At 43.1% G+C, this 27,244-nt stretch overlaps 1 protein-coding gene across 2 annotated transcripts; it reads right to left on the bottom strand.

The window, feature by feature from the left end:
- Positions 1 to 497: 497 nt before the first annotated feature.
- ftcd (formimidoyltransferase cyclodeaminase) lies at positions 498 to 27,244 on the bottom strand. Of its 2 annotated transcripts, none has more exons than XM_078404495.1 (14): positions 27,048 to 27,244; positions 25,339 to 25,522; positions 24,440 to 24,568; positions 22,446 to 22,534; positions 21,109 to 21,288; positions 15,094 to 15,231; positions 14,290 to 14,421; positions 12,730 to 12,791; positions 11,944 to 12,073; positions 10,129 to 10,290; positions 8,482 to 8,525; positions 7,540 to 7,678; positions 2,806 to 2,901; positions 498 to 774 (listed from the first exon to the last, which is right to left on the bottom strand). In XM_078404495.1, the coding sequence occupies exons 1-14, from the start codon at positions 27,099 to 27,101 to the stop codon at positions 763 to 765; spliced, it is 1,551 nt and encodes a 516-aa protein (XP_078260621.1). In that variant the 5' UTR covers positions 27,102 to 27,244; the 3' UTR covers positions 498 to 762. The 2 variants fall into 2 exon arrangements, with proteins under 2 accessions (XP_078260621.1, XP_078260620.1); XM_078404494.1 differs by having other exon boundaries at positions 498 to 740.

Genomic DNA, 27,244 nt, shown 5'->3' with positions numbered 1-27,244 from the left:
GCCCAAAAATAGACGGCATTGATTAAAGGTGAGAGGGGAAAGTAAAGGAGATTTGCAAGGCAATTTTGTTTTTGCACAGAGCTGTGGCCAGGAGAGGTGGTAGAAGCAGGTATTATAGCAATGTTTAAGAGGTGTTTGGACAAACATTTGAACATTAGAGAATGGCGGGATATAGACCATGTGCAAGCAGATGGGATTCATTTTAACTTGTGTTGTGGTTGGCAAATACATTGTGGGCTGAAGAGTCTATTCCTATGTGTGTGTTATGCATATGTGATCATGATTAGGAGAGCAGGGTATTGAGGATGTATTGGACATGATTAGGAGAGCAGGGTATTGAGGATGGACGCTCTAGCACTGTGCCCCAGCAAAGAATCAAACTTTTTGAGTAAGTAGAGTATGTACAAAAAGGGAGCTTCTTAGGACCCCTCCTGTATATTCTGCACCGAATATTTTATGTTGATCAATTTTCCAAGGCCAAGCACAATTCACACATGTAATGAACCAATATTATTCTTTATTCGCCTCTGCTGATGCACACAAACATTTGAATTGGGGAACATCCCTGACGAGCTTCTGAAGAAAGCTGCAATGGAGTATCAGTCATCAGTAGTATCAGTCAGCAGCTGCTGTCTGGTTTTTCACTCTTTTCCTGATTCTTGCCGTTTATCGATCAGATCCAAAATCTGCACTGTGTTCCATTTAGCCTGTTCCAGGAGGTCACAAGTCCTCTTCCGAGTCTGTGAACCAGCAGAGAGAAACTTAACTCCTGACCTGTAAAGAAATGTGATTGCCCTAGATTTGTTTAGGTCTTCAAGGCTAAGAGAGAGCTGTAAATGTTTGCATGGTTTGTAAGCCTACAAGGAAATGAAATAGCTTGAAAAATCTATTCAGCTTCCTTCACAATGATTCTATTTATGAAACAGTAGATTATCACATATAACTGTTATATATATTATATATATTATGGGCACGGTGACGCAGCGGTAGAGTTGCTGCCTTACAGCGAATGCAGCGCCGGAGACTCAGGTTCGATCCTGACTACGGGTGCTGTACTGTACGGAGTTTGTACGTTCTCCCCGTGACATGCGTGGGTTTTCTCCGAGATCTTCGGACACTCCAAAGACGTACAAAAATGTAGGTTAATTGGCTGGGCAAATGTAAAAATTGTCCCTAGTGGGTGTAGGATAGTGTTAATGTGTGGGGATCGCTGGGCGGCGCGGACCCGGTGGGCCGAAGGGCCTGTTTCTGCGCTGTATCTCTAAATCTAAATCTAAAAAAATCTAAACTAAAAAAGGCACGAAGTGCGAGAGTAACTCAGTGAGTCAGGCAGCATCTCTGGAGAAATGGATAGGTAACGTTTTGGATTCGGATCTTTACCCGTTCTCCAGAGATGCTATCTGACCTGCTGAGTTACTCCAGCACTTTGTGTCTTTTGTTTTGTAAATCAGCATCAGCAGTTTCTTATTTCTAGAGGGGCAGAACAAAGCCTGGCAAGTATTAGGTGAATTCAAGTGAGGGGGGGGGGGGGCTTGATAGGCAGATTTTTGGACAAAGACCAGAGATGTGGACCAGAGATGATGACAGAAGGTGTGGGACAAAAGGATTGAAGAATCGCAAATTGTGAAGCTTGTGGGATGTGGGTGTAAGGGGAGGGGAGGGGAAGGGAGAAATAGGTGCAGGTCCAAGTCGATCACAGGAGAATTGGGGGTGGTTATTACCTAAAATTTGAGAATTCAGTGTTCATACCATTGGGTTGCAAGCTGGTTATAAGAGGTGTTGTTGCTCCAGTTTGCATGTGACCTCACTCTGGTAATGGAGGAGATCCAGGACAGATAGGTCAGTCTGGGAATGGGAAGAGGAGTTAACTGGGAGATGTAGTAGGCCTTGGCAGACTGAGCGTAAGCATTCGTCTGGGCCAATGCTTTGCCACGCTGATGTACACAGCAGGCCACATCGGGAACACCAGATGCATATAATTGTTGTGTATCCTACACAAGAACACATCATTGGTGTACCTGGGTAATGTATCCTCTTCATCCTTGGTGCAGAAGAAGCCAATTTTTACTTGGGTGCAGTACAGGAGCCCATAAAACATCAACCATCAAGAATACATGCAATCCTTTTTGAGTGTTACTATTGAAACTGCTGTCCCTATTCTTCCACACAATGTCTTCAGACCACAATTCATTAGTAAAACACAAGATCATGTTCAATCTGGAAGTTGGCAACTGTCTCATATGTGAATTGTGTATTTACAACATTTTAGCCATTGGAAATAGTCATATATTATTGATATAAAATCATGCATAATTTTTGAACATTTGAATCTCCTGACCTCTAGTCCAGGAAGATCTTATGTCCCAGATCCTTGGTACATTCTGCTTTGAGGTTTTAGACCTCCAGAGATATTTTCCTTCCCTCTGTCTATCATCTGCTCAGCACCACCACTATCTAATTCTGGACTTTTGTTAATCTCCAAATATATGTGCTCCATAGCGACGGCCCAGTCTCAGTTTCTAATGTCACAAGCTCAGGAATTCTCTGTGTGAATCCCATCTCTCTCTACCTCTTTCTCCTAATTCAAGACACTCCTTAATCCTACAACTTTTACCTTTTTTTTTTTTGATGCCCTCATGTGGATTTGTTTATTTTGTTAATGTAGTTGCTATGATGCACCTTGGGATGATGTTAAAGGTAAAAAAAAACATACAGACTGTCCATGTTCTCCTCCACTGTATTTTTTTCCTTCACCCTCCCCAAACAGCTCACATGCCAGACCTCTAACCTCAGCTTAGTCAATACCTTGGCATTGAAGTCTTCCTCTTTGATGTCCTTCAGGTTTGTCATGATGTTGTAAAATGCCCCAAATATGCCCAGTTCCAAAGCTTTGGCAGCAACCTAGAAACAGACAGTCCTCTTAGAATGGAGCAGTACCAAATCTGATTCAAATGGTCAGAATGATTAACATTTGTTACTGGTTAACTAAATTTGCACAATAGCCAACCATAATAAAAGTAAGTAGCCCAGCCAGCGAAGGGACCAAACTAGATCTGCTACTGTGAAATAAACCTGGCCAGGTGATTGGAGTTTCAGTGGAAGAGCATTTTGGGAATAGTGACATAACTCACTGTTTTCAGATAGATTTGGATACGGGTAAGACTGGTCCTGGGGTGAAAGCATTAAATGGATGAAGGCTAGTTACAACAGTATTAGGCAGAAACTGGGTAAAGTTGTAAGGGAGCAGCTGTTTGATTGGGACCATCTGACATGAATGAATGTTTACTGGCCAAGTATGCATATACAAGGAATGTGCCTTGGTGCTCCGCTCACAAATGACAACACAAACAAACATTAAGAATAAAGCATAACCACATCAAAACAATAAGGATACAATATTACGATCTAAACGTGGGTGAAAATAAACCAGAGCAAAAAAGGGACTACAGACATGTGGAACTCTTAAAGGCCAACTGATTTGAGTTCAGGACCAGCATGTTCCTGTGAGGATTGAAGACAAGGATGGAAAGGTTCAAGAACCTTGGATGACAAGAGGTAAAGGAAGCATATGTCAGGTATAGGAAGTTGAAATTGGAGAAGGCTCTAAGAATATGAATTAAGCTGGAAAGAAATTAACAAGCAATCAGGAAGATTATAAGGGGATATGAATATTTTTAGTAAGTAGGATTAAGGAGAATCTCAAAGCAAGTATATGTATATTAAAAACAAGGAGGTTGCTGGGGAAAGGAAGGGTCAACTGCAGGGCACGAGAAGGAATCTAGGTCTGGAGTCAGAAGAAGGGGGCAAGGTCCTAAATGAATATTTTGCATCTGTATTAACCATGGAAAAGGACATGGATGATGGTGAAATGTGGGAGAAGGATGTTGATATACTTGGACATATGTTGATATTCTTGGGGATTAAGCAGGAGATGGTGATGGATATCCTGAAAAACAATAAGGTGGATGAATCCCCAGAGCTTGACAGAATCCAGCTCAGGATTTTGAGGATAGCAATGGATGAGATTGCAGGGGGGCTGACTAAGATCTTTGTATCCTGTTTAGGCAGTGTCCCAGATGAGTGGAGCAGAACCAATGTGGTTCATTTGTTTAACAAATCCTGGAAATTATACACTAGTGAGCATCTGTAATATGGAAATCATTGGAGAACATTTTTAGGGACAGGGTTTATACTCATTATTTTATCCATTCAAGAAGGCAGCACACCACCACCTTCTCAATTTCCCCATGAGAAGGTGGTTTGCTGCCTTCTTGAACTACTGCAGTTCTTGTGGTGTGGGCAGGTAGTTCCAGAATCTTGACCTAGGTTGAGATTTATTATTGTCGCATGTACTGAAGTACAGTGTTTTGCATGTTATTCAACAAATCAAATATATTATAAATGAATATAATCAAGTCAAACTTAAGGACAATAGTCAGAGCAAAGCGGAAGATACAGAGTGCAGAATATAGTTCACAGCATTGTAGTACACCAGTTCCAGCGAGCAAAGTCCAACATCCACAATGGAGTAAAGGTGAATCGTACAGCACCCTAGCTTATGGAAGGACCATTTAGAAGCCTGATAACAGAGGGACAGAAGCTGCTCCTGAGTCTAGTGGTGCGCACTTTCAAGCTTCCGTACCTTCTGCAGAACAGGAGCAGGGAGAGGAAGAAATGACATGGGTGGGAAAGAACTGCAGATGCTGGTTTAAATCGAAGGTAGACAAAAAATGCTGGAGTAACTCAGCGGGACAGGCAGCATCTCTGGAGAGAAGGAATGGGTGACGTTTTGGGTCGAGACCCTTCTTCAGATATGGGTGGGATGTCTTCGATTATGTTGGCTGCTTTTCCGTGGCAGCGTGAAATGTAGATGGAGTCAATGATGGGATGTCCGATTTGCTCTGTGTGATGGACTGGGCTACATGTATAACTCCCTGCAATTTCTTGCAATCTTGGGCAGAGCTATTCCCAAACCAATGCAACCCTAATGCTTTCTAAGGTGCATCTGTAACCTGGTGATAGTGAAAGAACAGCAATATATTTACAAGGCAAGATGGTGTGCAGATGGAAGAGCAACTTTCAGGTGGTCTTTCCATACTTTTGCTGCCCTTATACTTTTAGTTGTTAGTGGGAGATAATCCTGTAGATGATACAAATTGCTGCTGTTGTACATTGGTGATAGTGAATGCTCTTGGATGGGATGCTGATTATCTGGGCTGCTATGTCCTGTATGGTGTTCAGCAACTTGAGCGTAGTTAAAGCTGCAGACATCCAGGGAAGTGAAGAGAATTCCATCACACCGTTGACTTGAGCATTATAGATGGTAGACAAGCTTTCAGGCATCAGGAGGCGAGTTACTTGCTGCAACTTTCCCATCCTCAGACCTGCTCTTCTAGCGCATTGTTTATATGCTTATCCTACTCAGTTTCTAGTCAATGGTAACATATTAATAGTGGGGGATTCAGTGATGGTAATGTCATTGAATGACAGGGAGTGAAAGCCATATTTTCTCTTGTTGGATGAAAAACATAGATTTAGAATCGTACAGTCATACAGCACCGAAATAGGCCCTTCGGTACAACTTGTCCAATGCATAACAAGATGTCCAATCTAAGCTAGTTCCATGTAGCCCATTTCCCTTTAAACCTTTCCTATCCATGTACCTGTCATTGTGGCTCTGCACAGAGGAAGTCCTGTCCCAGAAATGTGATTGAATGTTTTGGAGGATACGCCAATGATGTTGTCTAAATGGACTTTGATCATAGATAACATAACAAGGTCCCTAATGGTAGGATGGTCCAGAACATTAAATTACCAGGTTAGTTGGTAAGTTGGGTACAAAATTGGCTTGTTGTAGTCGGGGGATGGATGGATATTTTGCTAACTGGAGGTCTGAGACAAGTGGTGTTCCTCAAGGATCAATGTTGGCATCTGTGTTGTTTGCAACATGTACTAATGATTTGGATGTAGGTAATCTGATTTGCAGACAACTATGTTTGGAGACAACACAACAACTGATGGAATTACAGATAGTGAGAAGATTATAAAAGGATATATATCAACAGTTGTAAGTGCAGGCAAAGAAAGAGCAGATGGTGTTTAATGAAAACATACGTGAGGTATTACATTTTGGAAGATCAAATGCAAGAGGAAAGTATACAGTAAATGGTGGGACTCTCAGGCAAATTTATACGCAGATAAATCTTGGGGTGCAATTCCATAGTTCCTTAAATGACAACATGATTGGATAGAGTGGTAAATACTCTTCATTGGTCAGGAACTTCAGTATAATCTTTGAGAAGTCATGTTATAGCTCTGTAAAACTTTAGACGGCTACAATTAGATTATTATATGCAGTCTTGTTCACCAACTACAGGAAGAATGTGAAGCTTTGCAGAAGAGATTCACCAGGATATAGCCTAGATTGGAGAATATTAGCTCTAAGAAGTTGGACAAGTTTGGATCAATTTTTTCCTCAGCGTTAGAGGTTGAAGGGAGACCTGAAGGAACTATATAACATTTTGAGAGGCATAGATAGGGTGGATAGAACCTTTTTCCCCCAGAGTAGAAACGTCAAAGACAAGCCGCAGAGCTTTAAGGTCAGAAGAGCAAAGTTTAAGGAAATGTGTGGGGTAAGTTTTATTTACACAGTGTAATGGGTACCTTGAATGCACTGTCAGGAAGTGGTGGCCGTAGCTATAATTGTGGCGTTTAAGAGGCTTTTAGTACACAAATATGCAGGGAATTAAGGGATATGGATCACAAGAATAAATTAGTTTAATCATGTCTGGCCTAGACACGACAGACAGAACAGCTGTTCCTGTGCTATACTGTTTGATGATCTATGGAAGAGATAGATGGGGAGATGGTCTTTTTCCCAGGGTGCAAATGTCAAATAGTTGAAGGTATCGATTTAAGATGAGAGGGGCAAAGTTTAAAGAAGATGTTTAAGGCAATTTATTTTTTGGTAGATGGGATGGTAGATTGACATCATGGTCAGCACACTCATGTGGACCAAAGGGTATGTTCCTATGCTGTACTGCTCTATGTTCCACATTCTATGTTCTAAAACGTCATAGAATTGGTTCTCCCAGTACATTTTAGGCGTGTTTCAAAAATGTGAACATGAACTGCTTTAGACTTTAGAGATACAGCACAGAAACAGGCCCTTTGTCTCACCGAGTCTGCACCGACCAGCGATCACCCCATACACTAGTTCTATCCTACACACTTGGGACATTTTCCAATTTTTACCAAAGTCAATTAACCTATAAACCTGTACGTCTTTGGAATATGGGAGGAAACCGGAGCACCCGGAGAAAACCCATGTGGTCTGGGAGAGAACGTACAAACTCCGTATAGATGGCACCCCTAGTCAGGATCAAACCAGGTTTCTGTCAGTGTAAGACAGCAACTCTACCATTGCACCACTATACAAAGGGGGGTAGGACGCAGCTCCAGCTGATATCCACGACCTGCTGAGAAATAATACTCCATTCATAGTTTTGGCCCTCTGAGCCCACCCAAGACCACATCTACCTGCAGATCAGATTTGCAGCCAAAATTTCCAAATATTGCCATCTCTCGTAGGAGTGGCCAGAGGCTGGTTACTCTCTCCGCCAAGGCCAGTGGGACCAGGACAGCCTTTTTCAAGCCATCCTGCATTGCCGCTTCACGCCTGCAAGAGGAAAAAAAAGATCATTTGGAATTGTGTTGAACCACCATAATATGACTGCCAGATTACCTAAATTATTAACCTTCAGCACAGTCATGGTGAATATGGGTAGTGTACATTGTCTGAGTGTTTAGCCCTGGATGCTATCTCAACACTTCCCACCCATCTGACTCAATTAACACCTCCTCACCTGGATCCACCTCCATGATTTCAGTCCAAATAAGTGTTCCAACCTGAAACAGCCTGATCCGCTGAGTCCCTCCTGAAGTTTGTATTTTGCTTAAGGTTCCAGCATCTACAGCCTCTTGCATTTCTCTTTTCTTTATTCCTCTGTCGAAAATTTGCACTTCCACTATTTGCATTAAATTCTACTTGTATGTGTGCTCCCTCCACCAGTTTATGTCCCCCTCCATTTGAATACCATATTTGTCACAGCTGACCACAACTAAAAAGCAAGCAGCCTGCCGCAAAGGTGCAGCAAGGCACCATGAGGGCACAAAGGTGCAGAGTGCTGTGAAGGCAACAATGCATAGCCCTAAAATACTGAGGCACAGAGTATTGCAGCACCAATGTCCAGGATACCACAGGAAAACAATGCAGCTCCACACAAACATCACTACAATGTGTCCTTGTTGTCTTTCCTTTGCCGTTCACCTCACGATTCATTGTCAGTTAAGGGACCACAAGGTCAACAGTGTAAGAAAATACAACGGCAATACTACAGAACACAAATAAGCAAGAGCCAGGGCTGTTGGGAGCACTAATAGTCAGGACTATGTAGTGTGAAACTGGCAGTTAAAGATCACCTTTCTTTTTCCATTGGTGTCAATTTGGGCATCTTGAGGGCAGCCTGCAGGAAATATAGAAAAAACATACGTCTGAGAATGACAGCATATTCTTTCAGTGGATGAAAGCCCAGCATATGGAGAGATGCAGTAGTAATCCATCAACAATACAATGAGGTCAAACATTTTTTGAAAGTTTTAGAAAGTAGTTTCAGCTCCAACAATCTGTTATCCTTCCATTCCCTCTTACACCTATTAATGTTCAGCCCATGCTGTGAAAGGTGCGACTAACTCAAAGACTGTCTCTCATTTTATGGCATAGAGTGACATAGCTTACGGCAAAGAGATAGGCCATTGCCTGCTGATGGTCTCTGACCCTGTCTGTGCTCCATCCCAACTTGTTCAGGGCTAAACAGCACATTTTCTGTCCTTCGTCAGATGTCTGTAAATAATTCCTTGCTGGATTTATTCATGATTGCCTTATATTTATGGCTACTAAATTTACTGACAGTTTCCCCTCTGGACTTTTTTGGTCCCCTCAGAGTAAAGAGCTTTAAGACTACTCATCCTTCCCTGATACCCTTCAATTCCAATGTTATCTTGTATTTTTTGTATCTTCTCCAATGTTTCTATCCTTTGTATGATAAATCACAACTGTTCGCTATTGCTTGTAAAAATAGAAAGATTAAGCAGGTTGGCTTAACATTCCTTTGAATTCAGAAGAATGAGAGGTGATCTAATTGAAACATAATTTGTTTTATAATTCCTCTCGGAGGGTGCAGAGTTGAAAGAGAGTGGTAGATTCTCAATAAATAAGGGAGTGAAAGATCTCATACCTTATCTACTGTTACTGCTGCCTTCAGGGATCTTTGGACATTCATAACAAGGTCTCTCTGTCCTCGGTACTTTAGAGGGTTCCACCATGTATCCTAATTATTCCTCCCAAAATTCATCACCATACATTTAGCAGGATTAAGTTCCCTAAGAATTTTGTGTGCCCATCTCATCAATGTTGTTTTGAGCTGAAGACAACCCTTCTCGCCATAAACAACACCACCAATTTTCTTGTCACCCGAGAACTTATGAATCATATCTTCTACATTCACATTCAGATCGTCATGTTTTTGAACAAAAAGTAAGTACCGTAGTTAGTCACAAAAAGCTGTAGTAATTCAGCGGGTCAGACAGCATCTCCGGAGAAAAGGAATAGGTGACGTTTCGGGACAAGACCTTTCAAGGGTCTGACCTGCTGAGTTTTTCCAGCTTTTTGTGTCTATCTTCAGTTTAAACCAGCATCTGCAATTCCTTCCTACCCAGTAGGGATCCTCGTGGATCCCGGAGATAGACGAGGATCAAAGGCTTCCAATTGCCAAAAAATAATCTACCATCACCCTCTGCCTCTCATCATCATGCCCATTTTGGATATTATGGCTCTTACAGTTTGGACCAATCTCCCAAGTGGAATCTCAACTGCACTGCTCCCATAAATACACCTGATTACCTTTTTAAAAAATTCAGTCAAATTGTCAGAAAGGATTTCTCCTTCAGAAATCATGCTGACTATTCTGGCTTAATCCCTGGCTCTCCAAATTCAATTAACCATGTCCTGAGGTTGTGAAGATAGCTCGTGTAACAGCAAACTCTTCATCACTTTACTGACTCACTCACCATGTAGCTGTTAAATGCGTTGGAGTCATCATCCACCATAGCGATAAGGTCATTCATGACGTGATGGAATGGAGTGATCAGCCTCCTCATTGTTCCATCCAGATGTTCATATTGTCGTTTCCCATAGGTCATCAGCCCAACCATTGAGCCCAATGCTGCACCCTGGTGAACCAGATGACATCAAGGAGTAGGGAAGGACATACAATAGACAATAGGTGCAGGAGGAGGCCATTCGGCCCTTCGAGCCAGCACCGCAATTCAATGTGATCATGGTTGATCATTCTCAATCAGTACCCCGTTCCTGCCTTCTCCCCATACCCCCTGACTCTGCTATCCTTAAGAGCTCTATCCAGCTCTCTCTTGAATGCATTCAGAGAATTGGCCTCCACTGCCTTCTGAGGCAGAGAATTCCACAGATTCACAACTCTTTGACTGAAAAAGTTTTTCCTCATCTCAGTTCTAAATGGCCTACCCCTTATACACAGGCACTGTAGACAAGCCATTGTCAGGGAATCTCTGAGGTCATACAGCTGGTCAGGTATTTCACAGCCTGGCACTGGAGGCCAACAGAGACCCCTCATTTGCAGTGAGGAAGGTTGGTAAGGGTTCTCTGAAGAAGGGTCTCGACCCAAAACGTCACCCATTCCTTCTCTCCAGAGATGCTGCCTGTCCCGCTGAGTTACTCAAGCTTTTTGTGTCTATCATTAGTTTAAACCAGCATCTGCAGTTCCTTCCTATACACATGCTTTCTGACCCGCTGAGTTACTCCAGCTTTTTGTGTCTATCTTTGTTGTTAAGGATTCTTGTGCAATGGAATGACAGCACCAGAAAAAGGCAGAAAGCAGCTATTCTGGTTGAATCAAGTAATTTGAAGGGAATATGGTTCATAATTTAATAACACAGAAGGTAATGCTCGCAGGCATGATCTCAGTTACTCAGTGAAGTTAGCTTTAGAATTAAAAACACTTAGCCTAAAAATTGGATCTTTTGATTCTTTTTTTAATGCAGAAATCATATATGGGTTGAACCTAACTATTATTTTCAGATGAAATCACACTCATTAGTCCACTGTCCCAGGTACTTCCATGTACGATTCACCTGTGAATGCCGGACATTTGTCTTGTGTAATTGCACCTCATGTTATCACACATTAGGCAGCATTGCACTGGAGCCTTTGGGTACAACTGACAAACCACTGAATACCAATGAGAAAACCACGAGTGCATTGTGCTAAAATTTGCAATGATCGACAATTCTGGGTCTATGTCTGGCACACACTATCCACCACCTTCATCACTGGATGCTCTGCCACCGATTACAGTCTTTCCATGCTGCACAGTAACGTGTGGCATGGGACTCCAGCAGAACAATCGCCTGGGGGTCTTCCGCACATAAAGGCACATAATGGGGAAGTCCCTTCCCCAACCTCCAGCCAGCCTGATTTCCCGTAACTCTGAACACTGCCTTTAAGGTCCAATATCCTTCCTAAGAACCAAGGTGGGAAAATAACAGCATCTAGGAACTGCAGTCCCATTCCAGCACATTACTTGGGATGTGAACCAACATCAGGATGTGTTCAATGTATTTTTGGTCTGTTTCATGATTTCTTTTTCTACAGGGGTGCTGACTGGGGCTAAACACTGTTCACAGCCCATTCATTAATGGAACAGCTGAACTCTCATCAAATAAACAGGTCACAAAAATTACATTGCCAATTGGAGGCAAGTAACCAAAAATTATAATCTGGGACCAATAACATGAGTCACTGGATTATGATGTTGATTCTCAGCCCTTCTCAAACTTTGCTGTACAAACCATGGCAGCCACGGCGGCAGCAACGGAACCTCCCCCTGGGGCTGCAGTCCGTGCTCCAACGCTCTGGATAAATTCCCGCAAGGGCAAAGAAATTAGGCAGCCCTCTTCCTTCTCATCCCTGATCATGTATCTGATAAAGATAATATAAATAAGAAAACAGAAACTGCAGGAAAGACAGCAGTTCAGGTAGTAACTGGGGAAAGAGAAACAGGGTTAACGTTTCAGCTCATTTTTCTGTCTCAGCAAATGCCCCCTTAGCTGCCAAATATTTTGAACGTTCTCTTTCTTTTTGCTTTCCATCAGAACTAGAAACAAGAATTCAGTCCCCTGTTCAAGATCAAAGGTGATATTTTACCTAGGCACCACTTTCCTCATATCCCTAACCTCATATCCCATGATTTCCTTAATATTTAAAAATCTTGTCTTGAATAAACTTGGCAAATGAGCTTCCACAGACGTCCCGGTAGAAGATTCCAACAATTTCCCACACTCTCGATTAAAAAAATTCTTATCATCTCTGCCCTGAATGGCCAGCCCCTTATTTTGACAATAAACAACGTACATGGAACAAGCATTTGAAAGTCCAAGTGTCATGGAGGGATACAGCCCAGAAACAGGTCCTTCGGCCCAACTCATCCCTGCCAATCACTTTGACTATCTGAGTTAGTCCTATTTACCTGCATTTGTCCCCACCACTTCTTTTCTATAAATGTCTTTTATACATTGAATTCTTGAAGAAAATCTGAGAATTAGAAGTATATCGATGATTTCCTGTTCAATACTTACTCAATTATTCTTTCTTTAGCATTGAAAGGAGCAAGAGAATCCAGTCCCAGGCGATTTACTACCTACAGTAAAGTAGATGAAGCAATATTAATATATCGCAGGTATTCAGTCCAAACCTATTTTGACTATTAAGTAAATCATAGCTCTACCATATGTTACCCCAATCTTACTGCCGTAATGGTGTGACCTTTAAAACTTCAGTCTAATAACAAATTTCTGTAAATTTTAAATTGTCCCTAATGTGTAGGATAGTGTTAGTGTAAGGGGTGATCGCTGATCTGTGCGGATTCGGTGAGCCAAATGGTCTGTTTCCATGCTGCATCTCTAAAGTCTAAAGTTTGAAATCAAGGCTATATATTGGAAGTGCTGATGTCACCTCCATGTTACAAACTAATTTAAGGCCATCATGGGGTAAATTAGTTGACTATTACACGTGACACTCTAGATATTTTCTGGAAGGCAGGCATCAGATAATCAAAGTCATACAGTGCAGGACCAGGCCTTTTGGCCCATCATATCCATGCTGGCCATCATGAACACATCCAATCGAATCCCATTTTCTAAGCAATCAGCCCATAACTACGCCATGGTGCTGCAAGTCAAAATATTACATGGATCATAGTACAGTTCAACACAGGACAAGCCCTTTGACTCCCAATGTTTGTACCAAACATGATGCCAGAGTTAAACTGACCTCATCTGCCTCTATATAATCCATATCTCTCTATTCCTTGCACTTCCATGTGTCTACCTAAAACCTCTTAAAAGCCACTATTGTATCAGTCTCCAGCACCTCCCCTGAGAATGTGTTCCAGGCCCTCATCACTCTATTAAAAAACTTCTTCCGTACATCTCCATGAAACTTTCTCCCTCTCACCGTATAGTGATGCCTTCTAGTGTTGGACATTTTCACCAAGGGAAAAAGGTTCTGCCTGTCTACCCTATCTATGCCTTTCATGGTTTTATATACTTCTATCCTTTATCTCTCCTCAACCTCCGACATTCCAGAGAAAACAATCTAAGTTTATCCAACTTTTTCATGTAGCTGAAATCCTCTAATCCAGGCAGCATTCTGGTAAGCCTCCTCTGCACCCTCTCCAAAGCCTCACAGAGATCTTTGCTAAGAAGTAAATGTTCACACTTTCTATACCCTCATAACTTTCTGTATTCAATTAGGCTCCTCTAAATCCTCTCCGCTCCAAGGGAGCCAACCCAGTCTAAGTTATCTCTCCTCGTAGAGGAAAGCTTCATTCCAGGTTCTGCCTCCACCCCCACCCCTGACAAGGTGTTCTAGGCCACCACTACTCTCTCTGTGACATAACTTGCCCCACACATTTTCATGAAACCTTTCTTCTCTTACCTCAAAGCCATTCCCTCTAGAGAGGGACACTTCCACCCTGGGAAAAAGGTTTAGAATGTCTACACTACCTATGCCTCTCATCATTTTATATACTTCTATTAAGTCCCCCCTCATCCGCTGATGTTCCAGAGAAAGAGTAGATATGTGGTAAACTGGTAAGAATTTACTACATTTATAGGGAATCAAGTTATGACACAAACCAATCGGATTTTGTGCTCCTCTTCGAGAAGAAACAAGTTTTCCTTCTTCATGTAAAATTCTGCAGCATCAATCATGGCTTTCAATGGGATGAGGCCTACAATTTGAGAACCCACCACCGGTAAGTTCAAATCCTACAGAGCAAACAGCATTTTCAATGTGAATATCCATCAAGAGCATTTAATTAGCAAATAACTTAAATAAATCCTAGATTTGCATTGAAACTGTTTCTAGTTAAAGGAAGTACCACAGAGCACTAGAGACCTCAGTTCCATTATCTAATAGATATCGAATATGTCATCTGAGAAGATGTGATTAAGCTTGAGGGGGTGCAGAACAGATTCACAAGCATATTGCCAGTACCGGAGGGCTTTGGTCATAAAGAGAGGCTGGATAGGATGGGGCTGATTTCTCTGAAACGTAGGAGGCTCAGAGATGACCTGGTAGAGGTTTATAAAATCAGATGAGGCATAGATAAAATGGATGCTCACAGTCTTTTTCCATGGGTAGGCAATCTAAAACTAAAAAGTACAGGCTTAAGGTGAGTGGATTTAAAATAGACCCGAGGGACAGGCTTTTCCCACAGAGGGTGGTGGGTATGTGGAAGAGCAGCCAGAGGAGGTGGTAGAGGTGGGTACAATTATGTTTAAGACATTCAGATAGGTACATGGATGGGAAAGATTTTAAGTGGAATTAGACAAATTTCCCTCCAAAAGGGTCGGCATGGCAAATTGGGCCGGAGGGCGTGTTTCCCTGCAGTATAACACAATGACTCCAGCATAATACTTATATTATGTTAATATTACCTCAGCATCCTTACGAACTTCTTCAAATACTGCATGCAGTGCAGTCACCTCAAAATCAAGCAGGTTAGTAGACACCTGGGCAATATTGGCCTCCTCCAAGTACCAGCCAATAGCCTGCACTTTGTTCAGACGTCCTGGCTACACAAAGGAAAAAGAAGTGTCAAGGAAATAGCGTCAAAATTGGTCCATGATAAACTTTAGCAGACAGCTTCCATCTAAATGAGATTTGGGTTCAGAATTATCAAGGCCACCACATGGATTTTACCCATACTAGCATTCCCTTAACATCAGGGTATTAATTATTGCAGAATAATTAGGTATCTGATAGTTAAGGTGGTATAGCGTAATTGTGAACGATGTTTCCAAAGCAAAGTAATTGGGCATCTGTTAGTTACAGTGTAGGGCTTCTTTTTTTCTGATGATTATAGTTTACTGTAGCTGGGTATTTATGTAGAGCAGTGAAACTGGGTTCGTAATTAATATTGAACAGGGTAACCATGCATCAGATAGTTATAGAACAGTGTAACTACTCATCTGCTAGTTACAGAGAGGTAGAAGCAGCAAACTGATGGTTATACTACAGTATTACTGGATATCACTTGGTTGGCAGAGCAATTATTTCATGAAAAATATAACACTGGAAAGCAAAGTAAAGCACAGGATCGGTCAAAGTCAGTATGGATTTATGAAGGGGAGATCATGCTTGACTAATCATTTGGAATTTTTTGAGGATGTAAGAAGTAGAATGGATAAGGGAGAGCCAGTGGATGTGATGTATTTGGACTTTCAAAAAGCCTTTGACAAGGTCCCAAACAAGAGATTAGTGTGCAAAATTAGAGCATATGGTATTGGGGGTAGGGTATTGACATGGATAGAGAACTGGTTGGCAGACAGGAAGCAAAGAGTAGGAATTAACAGGTCCTTTTTCAGAATGGCAGGCAGCGACTAGTGGGGTGCTGCAAGGCTTGGTGCTGGGACCCCAGTTGTTTACAATATATAAAAAGAGGATTGAGCTACTAGATCTCCTCAACTTGGTCAAAAAGGCCCACTTCAAAATTTAATCACTACTCACTCCGACCTGCGCGAGATAACCACTTATGAGGTGTTTGCGCAGTAATCAACCAGAACCAGATATATTAACGATTTAGACGAGGGAATTAAATGTAACATCTCTAAGTTTGCGGATGACACAAAGCTGGGTGGCAGTGTGAGCTGCGAGAAGGATGCTATGAAGCTGCAGGGTGACTTGGATAGGTTGGGTGAGTGGGCAGAAGCATGGCAGATGCAGTATAATATGGATAAATGTGAGGTTATTCACTTTGGTGGCAAGAACAGGAAGGCAGATTATTATCAGAATGGTGTCAGATTAGGAGAAGGGGATGTGCAACGAGACCTGGGTGTGCTTGTACATCAGTCACTGAAAGTAAGCATGCAGGTACAGCAGGCAGTGAAGAAAGCTAATGGCATGTTGGCCTTCATTGCAAGAGGATTTGAGTTTAGGAGCAAGGACGTGTCAGGTCGAGAGACATCAAGCGTTTGTTGGTGAGTTTCATGTACCTGCAGAGCCTCCTGCAACCCAAGAACAGGTGAGCATCCCGTGCCAGGGTTTACCTTGCCTGGGGTTCCTGCAGCCCATGCCAGGGTTCGATCCTTACTCAGTGTGTGTCAGGCAGCCGGGGGTTGCTGCTTTGTGTGACGGTTCGGTCCTTACCCGGTCTGGGGTTGATCTTTACCCAGTCTGGGGTTGATCTTTACCCAGTCTGGGGTTGATCTTTACCCAGTCTGGGGTTGATCTTTACCAAGGAGGTAGTTGATGCTGGGACTATCCCAACGTTCAAGAAACAGTTAGACGGGTACATGGATAGGACAGGTTTGGAGGGATATGGACCAAATGGGGGCAGGTGGGACTAGTGTTGATGGGGCATGTTGGCCGGTGTGGGCAAGTTGGGCCGAAGGGCCTGTTTCCACATTGTATCACTCTCTCTCTCTCTCTGACTAAGACGTCCTACTGCAGTTGTACAGGGCCCTGGTGAGACCGCACCTGGAGTATTGTATGCAATTTTGGTCTTCTAATTTGAGGAAGGACATTATTGCTATCGAGGGAGTGCAGTTTCGGTTCACCAGATTAATTCCCGGGATGGCAGAACTAAGATATGATGAAAGAATGGGTTGACTGGGCTTATATTCGCTGGAATTTAGAAGGATGAGAAAAATGTTCCCGATGTTGGGGGAGTCCAGAACCAGGGGTCACAGTTTAAGAATAAGCAGTAGGCTACTTGGGACTGAGAGGAAAAACCTTTTCACCCAGAGAGTTGTGAATCTGTGGAATTCTCTGCCACGGAAGGCAGTGGAGGTCAATTCACTGGATGTGTTCAAGAGAGAGTTAGAGTTAGATTGTAAGGGAATCAAGGGATATGGGGAAAAAGCCGGAATGGGGTACAGATTTTGGATGATCGGCCATGATCATATTGAATGGCGGTGCTGCCTCAAAGGGCCAAATGGCCTACTCCTACTACTTCTGTTTCTATGTTTCTAACACAAAATCTGCAAGATGTTTTGGAGAACTATTGACAATGAGCATGATTACCTAATTGATGCTGATTGAGGTCAGGGCATTTCCAGTGCCCCTGACGTCGACACCTGCAATATGTGCATTCAGCTGTAGTTCCTTCGGGACTGTTAAGGAATTGGAGTTGCAATTGATGATCTCAGGTTTATCCGGGGGTGTGAGAGTGTCATAGATAAGAGTTCCAGTGAGGTGGTTGCACCTAAGGTACAAGCATGAAGTAGGTCGGTGACCACCAGGAAAGGGAGTAGGCAGAAAGTGCAGGATCCCCTTGGGGCCATTCCCCTCCACACTGTGGATGGCACAGTTATTGACTCCATTTATACCTCATGCTGCCTCGGCAAGGCCAGCAGCATAATCAAGGATGAGTCGCACCCTGGCCACTCCCTCCTCCTCTCTCCCATCAGGCAAAGGGTATAGAAGTGTAAAAACACACACCACCAGATTCAGGGACAGTTTCTTCCCAGCTGTTATCAGGCAACTGAATTATCCTACCAAAACCAGAGAGCAGTACTGACCCTCGGACTATCCTTGATTGGACTTTGCTGGCGTTACCTTGCACAAACATTATTCCCATATCATGTATCTATACACTGTAAATCGATCGATTGTAATCATCCATTGTCTTTCTGCTGACCGGATTAGTACGCAACAAAAGCTTTTCACTGTACCTTGGTACTCGTGACAATAAACTAAACTGAACTAAGTGGTGCAGTGGTAGAGTTGCTGCCTTACAGAGCCAGGACCTGGGTTTGAACCCGACTACGGGTACTGACTGTACGGAGTAGGTACATTCACTCTGTGACAGTGTGGGTTTTCTCCAGGTGCTCTGGTTTCCTCCCACATTCCAAAGGCATGCAGGTTTGTAGGTTAATTGGCTTCTGAAAATTGTCCCTAGAGTGTAGGTTAGAACTAGTGTACAGGGTGATCGTTGGTCAGTGCAGACTCGGCAAGGGTCTGTTTCCACGTTGTATTTCTAAAACTAAAAGCAAACTAAAACAGGTATGCTCCTTTGGATGCCGTTGTAGCAGAGGACCAATTAGGGAAAAGCAGCAGCAGTGCGCTGACCTGTGGTGTTGAGTCTGGCTCCGAGGCACAGCTACGAAAGGAAAAGTCATACAGAGGCATAGTGACAGGAGACTCGTTAAAGGCACAGACAGGAGATTCTGTGGCTGCAAATGAGACTCTAGGATGGTGTATTGCCTCCCTAGTGCCAGGGTCCAGGATGCCTCTGAGCTGTTGCAGAACATTCTCACGGGGGAGGCGCTGTAGCCGGAAGTCGTTGTGCATATTGATGCAATTGACATGGGTAGGAAAAGGGATGACGTCCTGCAAAGTGGATATTGGGAGTTAGGCAAAAGATTAAAAATCAGGACTCTGAGTGTAGTAATCTCGGTGCCACGTGCTAGTGAGGGTAGAAATAGGAAGATAGGACATATGAAAGTTTGGCTCAGGAGTTGATGCAGAGGGCAGGATTTCAGATTTTTAGACCACTGGGAAATCTTCTGGGGCAGAGGTGACCTGTACAGATGGATGTGTTGCATCTGAACTGGAGGGGACCAAGTATCCTCGCAGGTTGGCTAGTGCTAATCAGAAGGGTTTCATCTAGAGAGGCAGGGAGGTGGGAACCAGAGTAGAAGGCCAGAAATTGGAAAGAGTGATGGGCTGGTCGTGGCTAGGGCCAATAAGTCAAAGAAGGAAGGACAAACAGGGAGATATGATGACGCTGATGGGTTGAAGTGTGTTTTTATTTCCATGCAAGGAGTACTGCGGAGAAAATAGATGAACTTAAAGCTTGGATTGAAGCTTGGGACTATGATGTTGTGGCCATAGTAGAAATATGGATGTGGGAAGGACATGACTGGCAGCTCAATGTTATAGAGTTTGATCTTTTAGACGTGGTTGAGAGGAAGACGAGGAGTTGCATTACTGGTCAGAGATTCTGTCATGGTAGCACTCAGAAGAATTACTGGAGGGTTTGTCCACTAAGGCAATATGGGTAGAGCTAAGAAATAAGAAAGGTGCAAGCTCTCTAATGGGATTGCACTATACGCCCTTAATACAACCCTCACCAACAGTCACTTGTCAGTTCTTGTGCTGCCCCTTCCCCTCACTATTTACTCGCTGCTATTTCCCCAATTTCAGTCTTGAAGAAGAGTCCTGCCTAAAAATGTCATCTGTCTATTTCTCTCTTTCAAGGAACTATGTACCACCACAGATGTTGCCTGACCTGGATGAAAATTGACGGCATGATAAGCAAGTTTGCAGATGACATTAAAGTGGATGGCATCGTAGATAGTGAAGAAGGTTAGCAAAAATTGCAGCAGGATCTTGATCAATTGGACAGGAGGGCTGAGGATTGGTTATTGGAGTTTAATACAGATAAATGCAATGTTGCTTTTTGGGAAATTAAAATAGGGTGGGACCTTCACAATGAACGGCAGGGTTCTGAGGAGTGTAACACAGCAGAGGGATCTAGGAGTGCAGGTACATGGTTCCTTAAAAATGCCAGGTAGATAGGGTAGTCAAGAAGGTTTTCAGCACATTAGCCTTCATCAGTCAGAGTATTGAGCATCGAAGATGGGAGGTTATGTTGCAGTTGTATAAGACATTGTTGAGGTCACACTTGGTGTATTGAGTTCAGTTTTAGTCACCCTATTATTAAAAAGATGTTGTTAAGCTGAAAAGTGTACAGAGAAGATTAGATAATTAGATTGGGTAAATGCACAGTCTTTTGCCCAGAGTAGGGGAATCAAGAATCAAAATAGGTTCAAGGTGAGAGGGGGGAAAGATTTAATCGGAAGCCGAGGGGGCTTCTTTTTACACACAAAGGATGGTGAATATATGGAACGATTTCTAGAGGAGATAGTCGAGGCAGGTGCGATCACAATATTTAAAAGACATTTGGACAGGTGCATGGATAGGATTGGTTTAGAGGGAAATGGGTCAAATACAGGCAGGTGGAACTAGTGTAGATGGGGCATATTGGTCCGGCATGGGCAAGTTAGCTCGAGGAGGTTGGGTCATAGAAACCAGTGACATTTCTGAAACTGCATGTGCCTATATACTGTAAGTTTCCACGCTGTATGATTCTATGACTTTTATGACCGGCTGAATTCTCCAGCAGTTTCCTTTTTTGCATTGTGCAAAATATTCATTGATGTCACTTGCTATTGCTTTCCTTTAATGTTTAGAGACTACAATATGAAGCACTGGAAATTGGTGTTTCTGCGAATAGCATCGGCCCCCCTCACTGTAGGTTAGGATGAAATTGATTTGGGTAAACTGATCCAGATCGATTGACAGGCAGACTTGTTAGGCAATCCTTTTTGCTGTAGAGCATTTGGTTGATTTCTTCACAGCAAGATGGATCTTTCCAGGTATAGTGTGGAGGAAACTGCATAGGTTTGTTTTACAGATGCCCTAATGCAGCGCTGAAGAGCACTGACCTGGTCCTTCCCACGCCCCTGTTCTCGGATGTTCAGTGCGAGACGGTGAGCTTGCTCCTTCGTGCTCAAGAGATTAACATTGTACGCGATGAGGAAATTCCGTGCTCCGGTTACCGTGGCTCCCCAACGTGGAACAAAGGTTGCCGTGCCAAAATCAGGAACCCAGTCAGAATTCTGCAACTGGATGCAAAAGGTGGATTATTGCACAAAAGCTGCTGGGTCACAGAAACCAGTGATTTTTCTCGAACTGCATGCGCCTATATAAGCTAACTTGGTCTGTGTAAGGACCATCTCCAAGACATAAACATCACCCTGCCCACTCCCACACCACCCCATTTGTAAAGACAGCCACAAACTTTGACTAATTGCAGAATGAAAGGCTTATTCCGAGGTTACTGTGGAGAAAGTGGCCATGGCATTAGAGTGAAACCAACACAGGAACAGCATGAAGTGATAGACAGTTCAGGTGCTATGATTCCTAATACAACATTATGCCTTTGCATCTGTAGATACTAGAGCTATATCTTCACTGTGGGCAGTGAGGTTCCATGGGGATCAGTGCAAGCTTCCTAGTTTCTCGTGATGCACACAAATAACTTGAATGAAGGGAGTAAGAAGTTTGCAAAACTGACAGTGGTTTGATTATGCCGGAGAGGTCCCTCTGCATGATCGTTGGACTGGTCAGATGGGCACAACAGAGCCAAAGAAGTCTGAGATGATGGAGGTAAACACGGCAAGTGAATACACAATAATAAAATGCAATGAAATTAACAATCACTTCATCTCCTCTTCTCCAGATGAAGGCAGGACATCCGAGAGTGCAGAATAGGCTGATTAATCTATCTATTGTTTCGAAAAGGCTAGCTATCAAATAGCTCCTCAATTCTCTTTTGAATTGTTCCAATTTTTCTCCTACAGTTCGTCTCTGCCCAATCCAATCCACACATTCACCACACAAGTTGACTTCCCTCAAAGCTTGGGTTCCAGATTTTGTTGATATTGCAAACATATTATCAGATTTTTATTTGCTTATTCCTTTTTGTCTTAAATATTTGTAAAATGTTGGTTTCTTCTTTAAATTATGACACAGAATCTCTGACACCAGCCCATCTCTTCAGAAGAGGCAAGTCCAACCTCAATTTCGAGTTTCAGCTTGAGAGAAACAATGACTACATGCCTCCCATAATCAGTAAAATAGAATGGAGAAAAACAACCCAAATTATCCTGGATTTTGAACGAAACAGTTAAATGGAAGTCAGTGTAATGCCTGGGAATGGGATTGAATGATTTTCCCCTCCTTACTATACTCTGGATAATGTCAGTCCTCCTTTGTGTACCTTTCCCTTTAGGCCCTCGTATTCACCAGCTCGAATGCTGGGCAGTGCTCTGCGCCGTTCATCTCGAGCTGCTTCTGCATACAAATAAACTGTAGGAAGAGTAATTGTGTTAATCAGTCCGACAGAAAAAAGCATGGCAAACTTAGAGGGTAAGGGCTTGAATTTTAGCAGTGCTCTTCTCAAGTCTAGCAAGGAAATATTTGATCTCCTCCAGCTTTAACCTCAGCCCCCCACTGACTGGTAAGGTCCACTTCTACTGCTGAGTTTGCGAAAGTGCAATGGATGGAGCTCAATGTGGGGACGTGAGAGCTGGATCCACAGAGGGTAAACAAGAATGCTTTATAACTAATGGTAAACTAAGAAACAGAGAGGCACAAGGAGGTATTGCTGTTTGTGGGGCAAATTACGAAATGTTAATGCAAAACTCATTAAAAGCTGATGCAATACTGGCCTTAGGTCAAGAGGATTAGAAGACTTGGACCAAGGGGAGGAAGTGATGCTTCAGTGACACAGAGCCACTGCCACATCCTTCTGGGGAAGCAGGTTTACGTTTGGTGCAGAAACTGAGAAAAGAGATGTTGGCTCTGGTGCATTTTCAACAAAATAGCACCCAAAGAAAAGAATTTGAGTGACCTAGTCACATGACCTAGACAAGCAGTATAGTCGTAGAGTCATATAGCACAGAACCAATCTGCTCAGCCCAACTTGCCCATGCCAACTAAGATGCCCTATCTAAGCTAGTCCCACCTGCTCACGTTTGGCCCAGATCCCTCTAAACCTTTCTCATCCATGTACCTGTTCAAATATCTTTTAAATGCTGTGATAGTACCTGCCTCAACTACCTCCTCTGGTAGCTCAATCCATATACCCCCACCCTCTGCGTGAAAAAGTTACCCCTCAGGTTCTAATTAAATCTTTCACCTTAAACCTATATCCTCTGGTTCTTGATTCCCAACCTGTGGGTAAAAGACTGTGCACTCATCCTATCTAATTCCCTCTTGATTTTATACACCTCTGCAAGATCACCCCTCAGCCTCTTGTGCGCTCCAAGGACTGAAGTCCTTGCCTGCCCAACCTCTCTCTATAGTTCAGGCCCCCGAGTCCTGGCAACATCCTCCTAAATCCTCTGCATTCGTTCCAGCTAATGACATTATGACAGCAGAAGATGAACAATCAGAGTGAGGTCTATTTTAATTGATTATATGGCGCCTTTTATTGGTGACTTAATATAAGGATCCTTAATCTCAAAGGCCATTGAGAAGAGAAGTACTTATAGATAGAAAAAGCAGCAGATGACATACGATTCTCCTATGCCTCCCTCCCCCCCCCCCCTCCCAGATTCACCAGGATGTTATATGAATTGGAGAACTTCGGTAATGTGGAGAGATTGGACAGGCTTGGCTTGTTTTCCCTGGAGCAAAAGAAGGTTGTGGTGATCTGATATAAAAATTATAAGATTATGAGAGGTAATCTCTCCCCCAATGCTGGTGTTATCAAAAACAGGAGGACTTAAACAAGAGAAAGGAGTTCTAAAGGGAATGTGAGACACAATTTTATTTTCAGAGTATGGTTGATATCTGGACCCTGCAGCCAAAGGCCGTGTTGGAATCAGATACAATTACTCTGTTTAAGTGACGTTTAGATAGGCCCCAAAATAAGCAACACGTAGCGGATCTAGAACTAAGTGTGAACAAATGGGATTACGATAGTTGGGCAAAAATGGTTGGCATGGTGGAGGGAAGGATTGTTTGTGTGCTGTACAATTCTATGACTGTTGAAATTCTTGTAGATGGAAATGGGAGCTTTTTGTTAGGCAAGGATGAAGAGTTACTGATCAGTCATTGAATGGCCTTGCTCCTACAGATCACAGACAAAGATATGGAGTGACTGGGTCAGCAGCTGTAGAATAAATACAGTTCTCAGAATACACACAGACCTGGTAGTGTGCTTTCACTGACTGGGTCCTATGGTTCGGCAGGGCTTTACTCACTCACCAGGTACTTCCAGCATTTCCGCAAGCCGTTTCCCAAACTCATTTGCGCACTGAACACATTCCTCCATGCAGACATTACGCACTGGGATGAAGGGACACACATCCAAAGCACCCAATCTGGGATGTTCACCTGCCAGTAAAGTTCATCAGACTAAGACCGGAGCTGATCATCATCCCACAATGGAAAATAACAATGAAACAATATCCAAAATAGCACAGTTTTATTTCCAGCATTTAAAGTTAGAGGAAGGAAAATTCAACCACTCCAATCCCAATCATAACCTCACGATGCTCATTAGAGGTGAAGATGATTTTTTCCATAGATGCTGGATACCTTGCCTAAGTTCATTGTTTCAGCTTGTAACTGAAAAATGGCCATGTACGCATACAAGAAGCAAAATTCCAGCATGACTCCACATCTTCAGAAGAGGCAAGTGAGAAAGTGAGGAGGAAGTCCACCCGCCTCCACCCAATAAGTTAACTTGGCTACAAACTGCTTCCAACTTCTGCCAATCTGTGGAGAAAGAGAAAGCAAGGGGAGACTAATATCAGCCTGCTCCTCCATTAGGGCCCCAGCTCAGCCTTTAGCCCAATCCCCTACAGACCAAAAAGTTATCAAATGCTGCTCTGCACATTCTCAATGCCCCCAGTTTCCAAGGAAATAATGATGAAAAGAAATAGAAGGATCAATTGTTTCTGTAAAGGTATTTTTGGGACTATGCACCATCCTCATCAATATACTGATTTCATAAGGTCTGAAGAAGGGTCTCGACCCGAAACGTCACCCATTCCTTCACTCCTGGGATGTTGCCTGACCTGCTGAGTTACTCCAGCATTTTGTGAATGAATACCTTCATAAGGTTGTCTGATCTCTTCCCGATATGCCTGCTGCCAGCTCACCTTTGTGTGTTGCCATATCAATGAGTTGAAAGGCCACCTGAGCAGCATTCAGTGCCCCATTCACTGCAGCCTCTGGAGAACCAACAAATGTGTAAACCGTTCGATTAGTGGACTGGCCAGGGTCCACATCCAGCAGTGAGCAGCCTTTAGATTGTGAAATGGCGTCAGCAATGGCATCAATAACCTACCAGGAAAAATGCATGAAGCCATGTGAATTCATAATTTGCATCAGTATTCATTAAAATAACGACATAGATGATAGTGAGTTTAGGGAAAGGTATGTTAATATTAAAGGACATTTTGATATTAAGAAGGAAGAGATTGAGAAACATTAAAGTGGATATCTCAGCCAGGGCCTGATGGCATATATCCAGAAAACTGAGTGAGGCAAGGGAGGTGAGTGATAGGATCTTGACAAAGATCTTTGTATCCCCTCTCACCACAGGCACAATCCCAGAAGACAGGAGAATAGACAATGCTGTTCCTTTGTTTAAGGGAAACAAGGACAAAGAAGGAAATTATAAACAGGTAGTTACATCAGTAGTTGGGAAATTCAGGATTCCTCAACCCAGGGGAATATACGGTGCATTCTTCCCATCTATTCTCCTCATGATTTTATACACCTCTATAATATCACCCCTCAGCCTCTTGTGTACAAAGGAATAAAGTCCTAGCCTGCCTAACTTCTTCCTATAGCTTGGAGGGAACAGTTTTAAGGTGAAAGGGGAGAAATTTACAGATCTGCGCTTACATTTCGCAGAGGATGGCAGTTGTCTGGAATGTGCTGCCAGAAGCAGTGGGAGAGGTGGTTATAATTACAACATTGAAAAGGCATTGGACAAGTATATGGATAGGAATGGTGTATAGGAATCTGGGCTGAATGCAGGCAAATGGGATTATAGTAGATAGGCATCACTGTATGGATGAGGTGGGCTGAAAGGGCTCATTTCTATGCTTTGTGAATTTATGATTCTGTAACTTTAATAAGGCCTGGTTAGTTTCTGCTGGCCAGGGTGAAGGCATTTCCTCTAGTCAAAGGGCCACATGAAAGGCTATGCTTTACAATCAGCAGAGTCACAATCCCTGGTCTTACTCTCCCTTTTCCATACAGGTACTCTCCCCTTTCCCAGATTAACTTTAAAAAAATAATACTATCAACCAGGGTGGGTTTGACAGATAGATCCCCATAACTACTCCATCCTCTCTGGTGACAAGACCTCCCACAGCTGTAGCTGCTGCAACCATTCCTGTGACCCTGTCTCCTTTTGTCTTCACAATTTCTTGATCCTGAGGGAAGGGAAATATGTGGTGAGCTTCCCGCAGGAAACCCATACACTTCAGGAGATAAAGCCACCTGACTCCTGGAATGATGAGTGATTCTTCATGAGTCATTTCAGTTCAATGTCTTGAACTGAATGCCCCAACTTTTCAGTTGGAGATCTTGAGGGATAAGGGGTTAGTGCCAGACCACTTGCTCCACCTTGACACATGCCTGGATGGCGGCCGTTAAACTTTGTGGACATCGAACATCATTAAACTTTCCTGAACATCATTCACATGCCTGGGCTTCATGCTGGCCGCCAAATCCAGTTCAGGTCTTCAGGGCAACATCCATTTGGTTCGTTATCTCTGCTGCTTAAAGTGCTCTAAACTGTGAATATATTGTAGGTCACTCACCACGCACAGTTCCAGCCCATTGACAGCCTTACCGTTTGACTTTGCCCATTGGAAAAATTTGGAACACATTCCACAAGTCTGGACATGATTCTTCAAACAACAGTCAGACACTGCAAATAAATAAATTGTAAAAACAATCTCTTCAGTACTGCAGGATGCAGTGGGTTCGAAGTTGATCGCAACTGTAGATTTTAATTGCAGAATGCTTGCGCCCTGACTCTTGCCTCAA

Source organism: Rhinoraja longicauda, chromosome 8, assembly GCF_053455715.1.
Source record: "Rhinoraja longicauda isolate Sanriku21f chromosome 8, sRhiLon1.1, whole genome shotgun sequence".
Lineage (NCBI taxonomy): Eukaryota > Metazoa > Chordata > Chondrichthyes > Rajiformes > Arhynchobatidae > Rhinoraja > Rhinoraja longicauda.
Note: the sequence above shows the minus strand (reverse complement) of the source record. Positions and strands in the feature narration are given on the sequence as shown.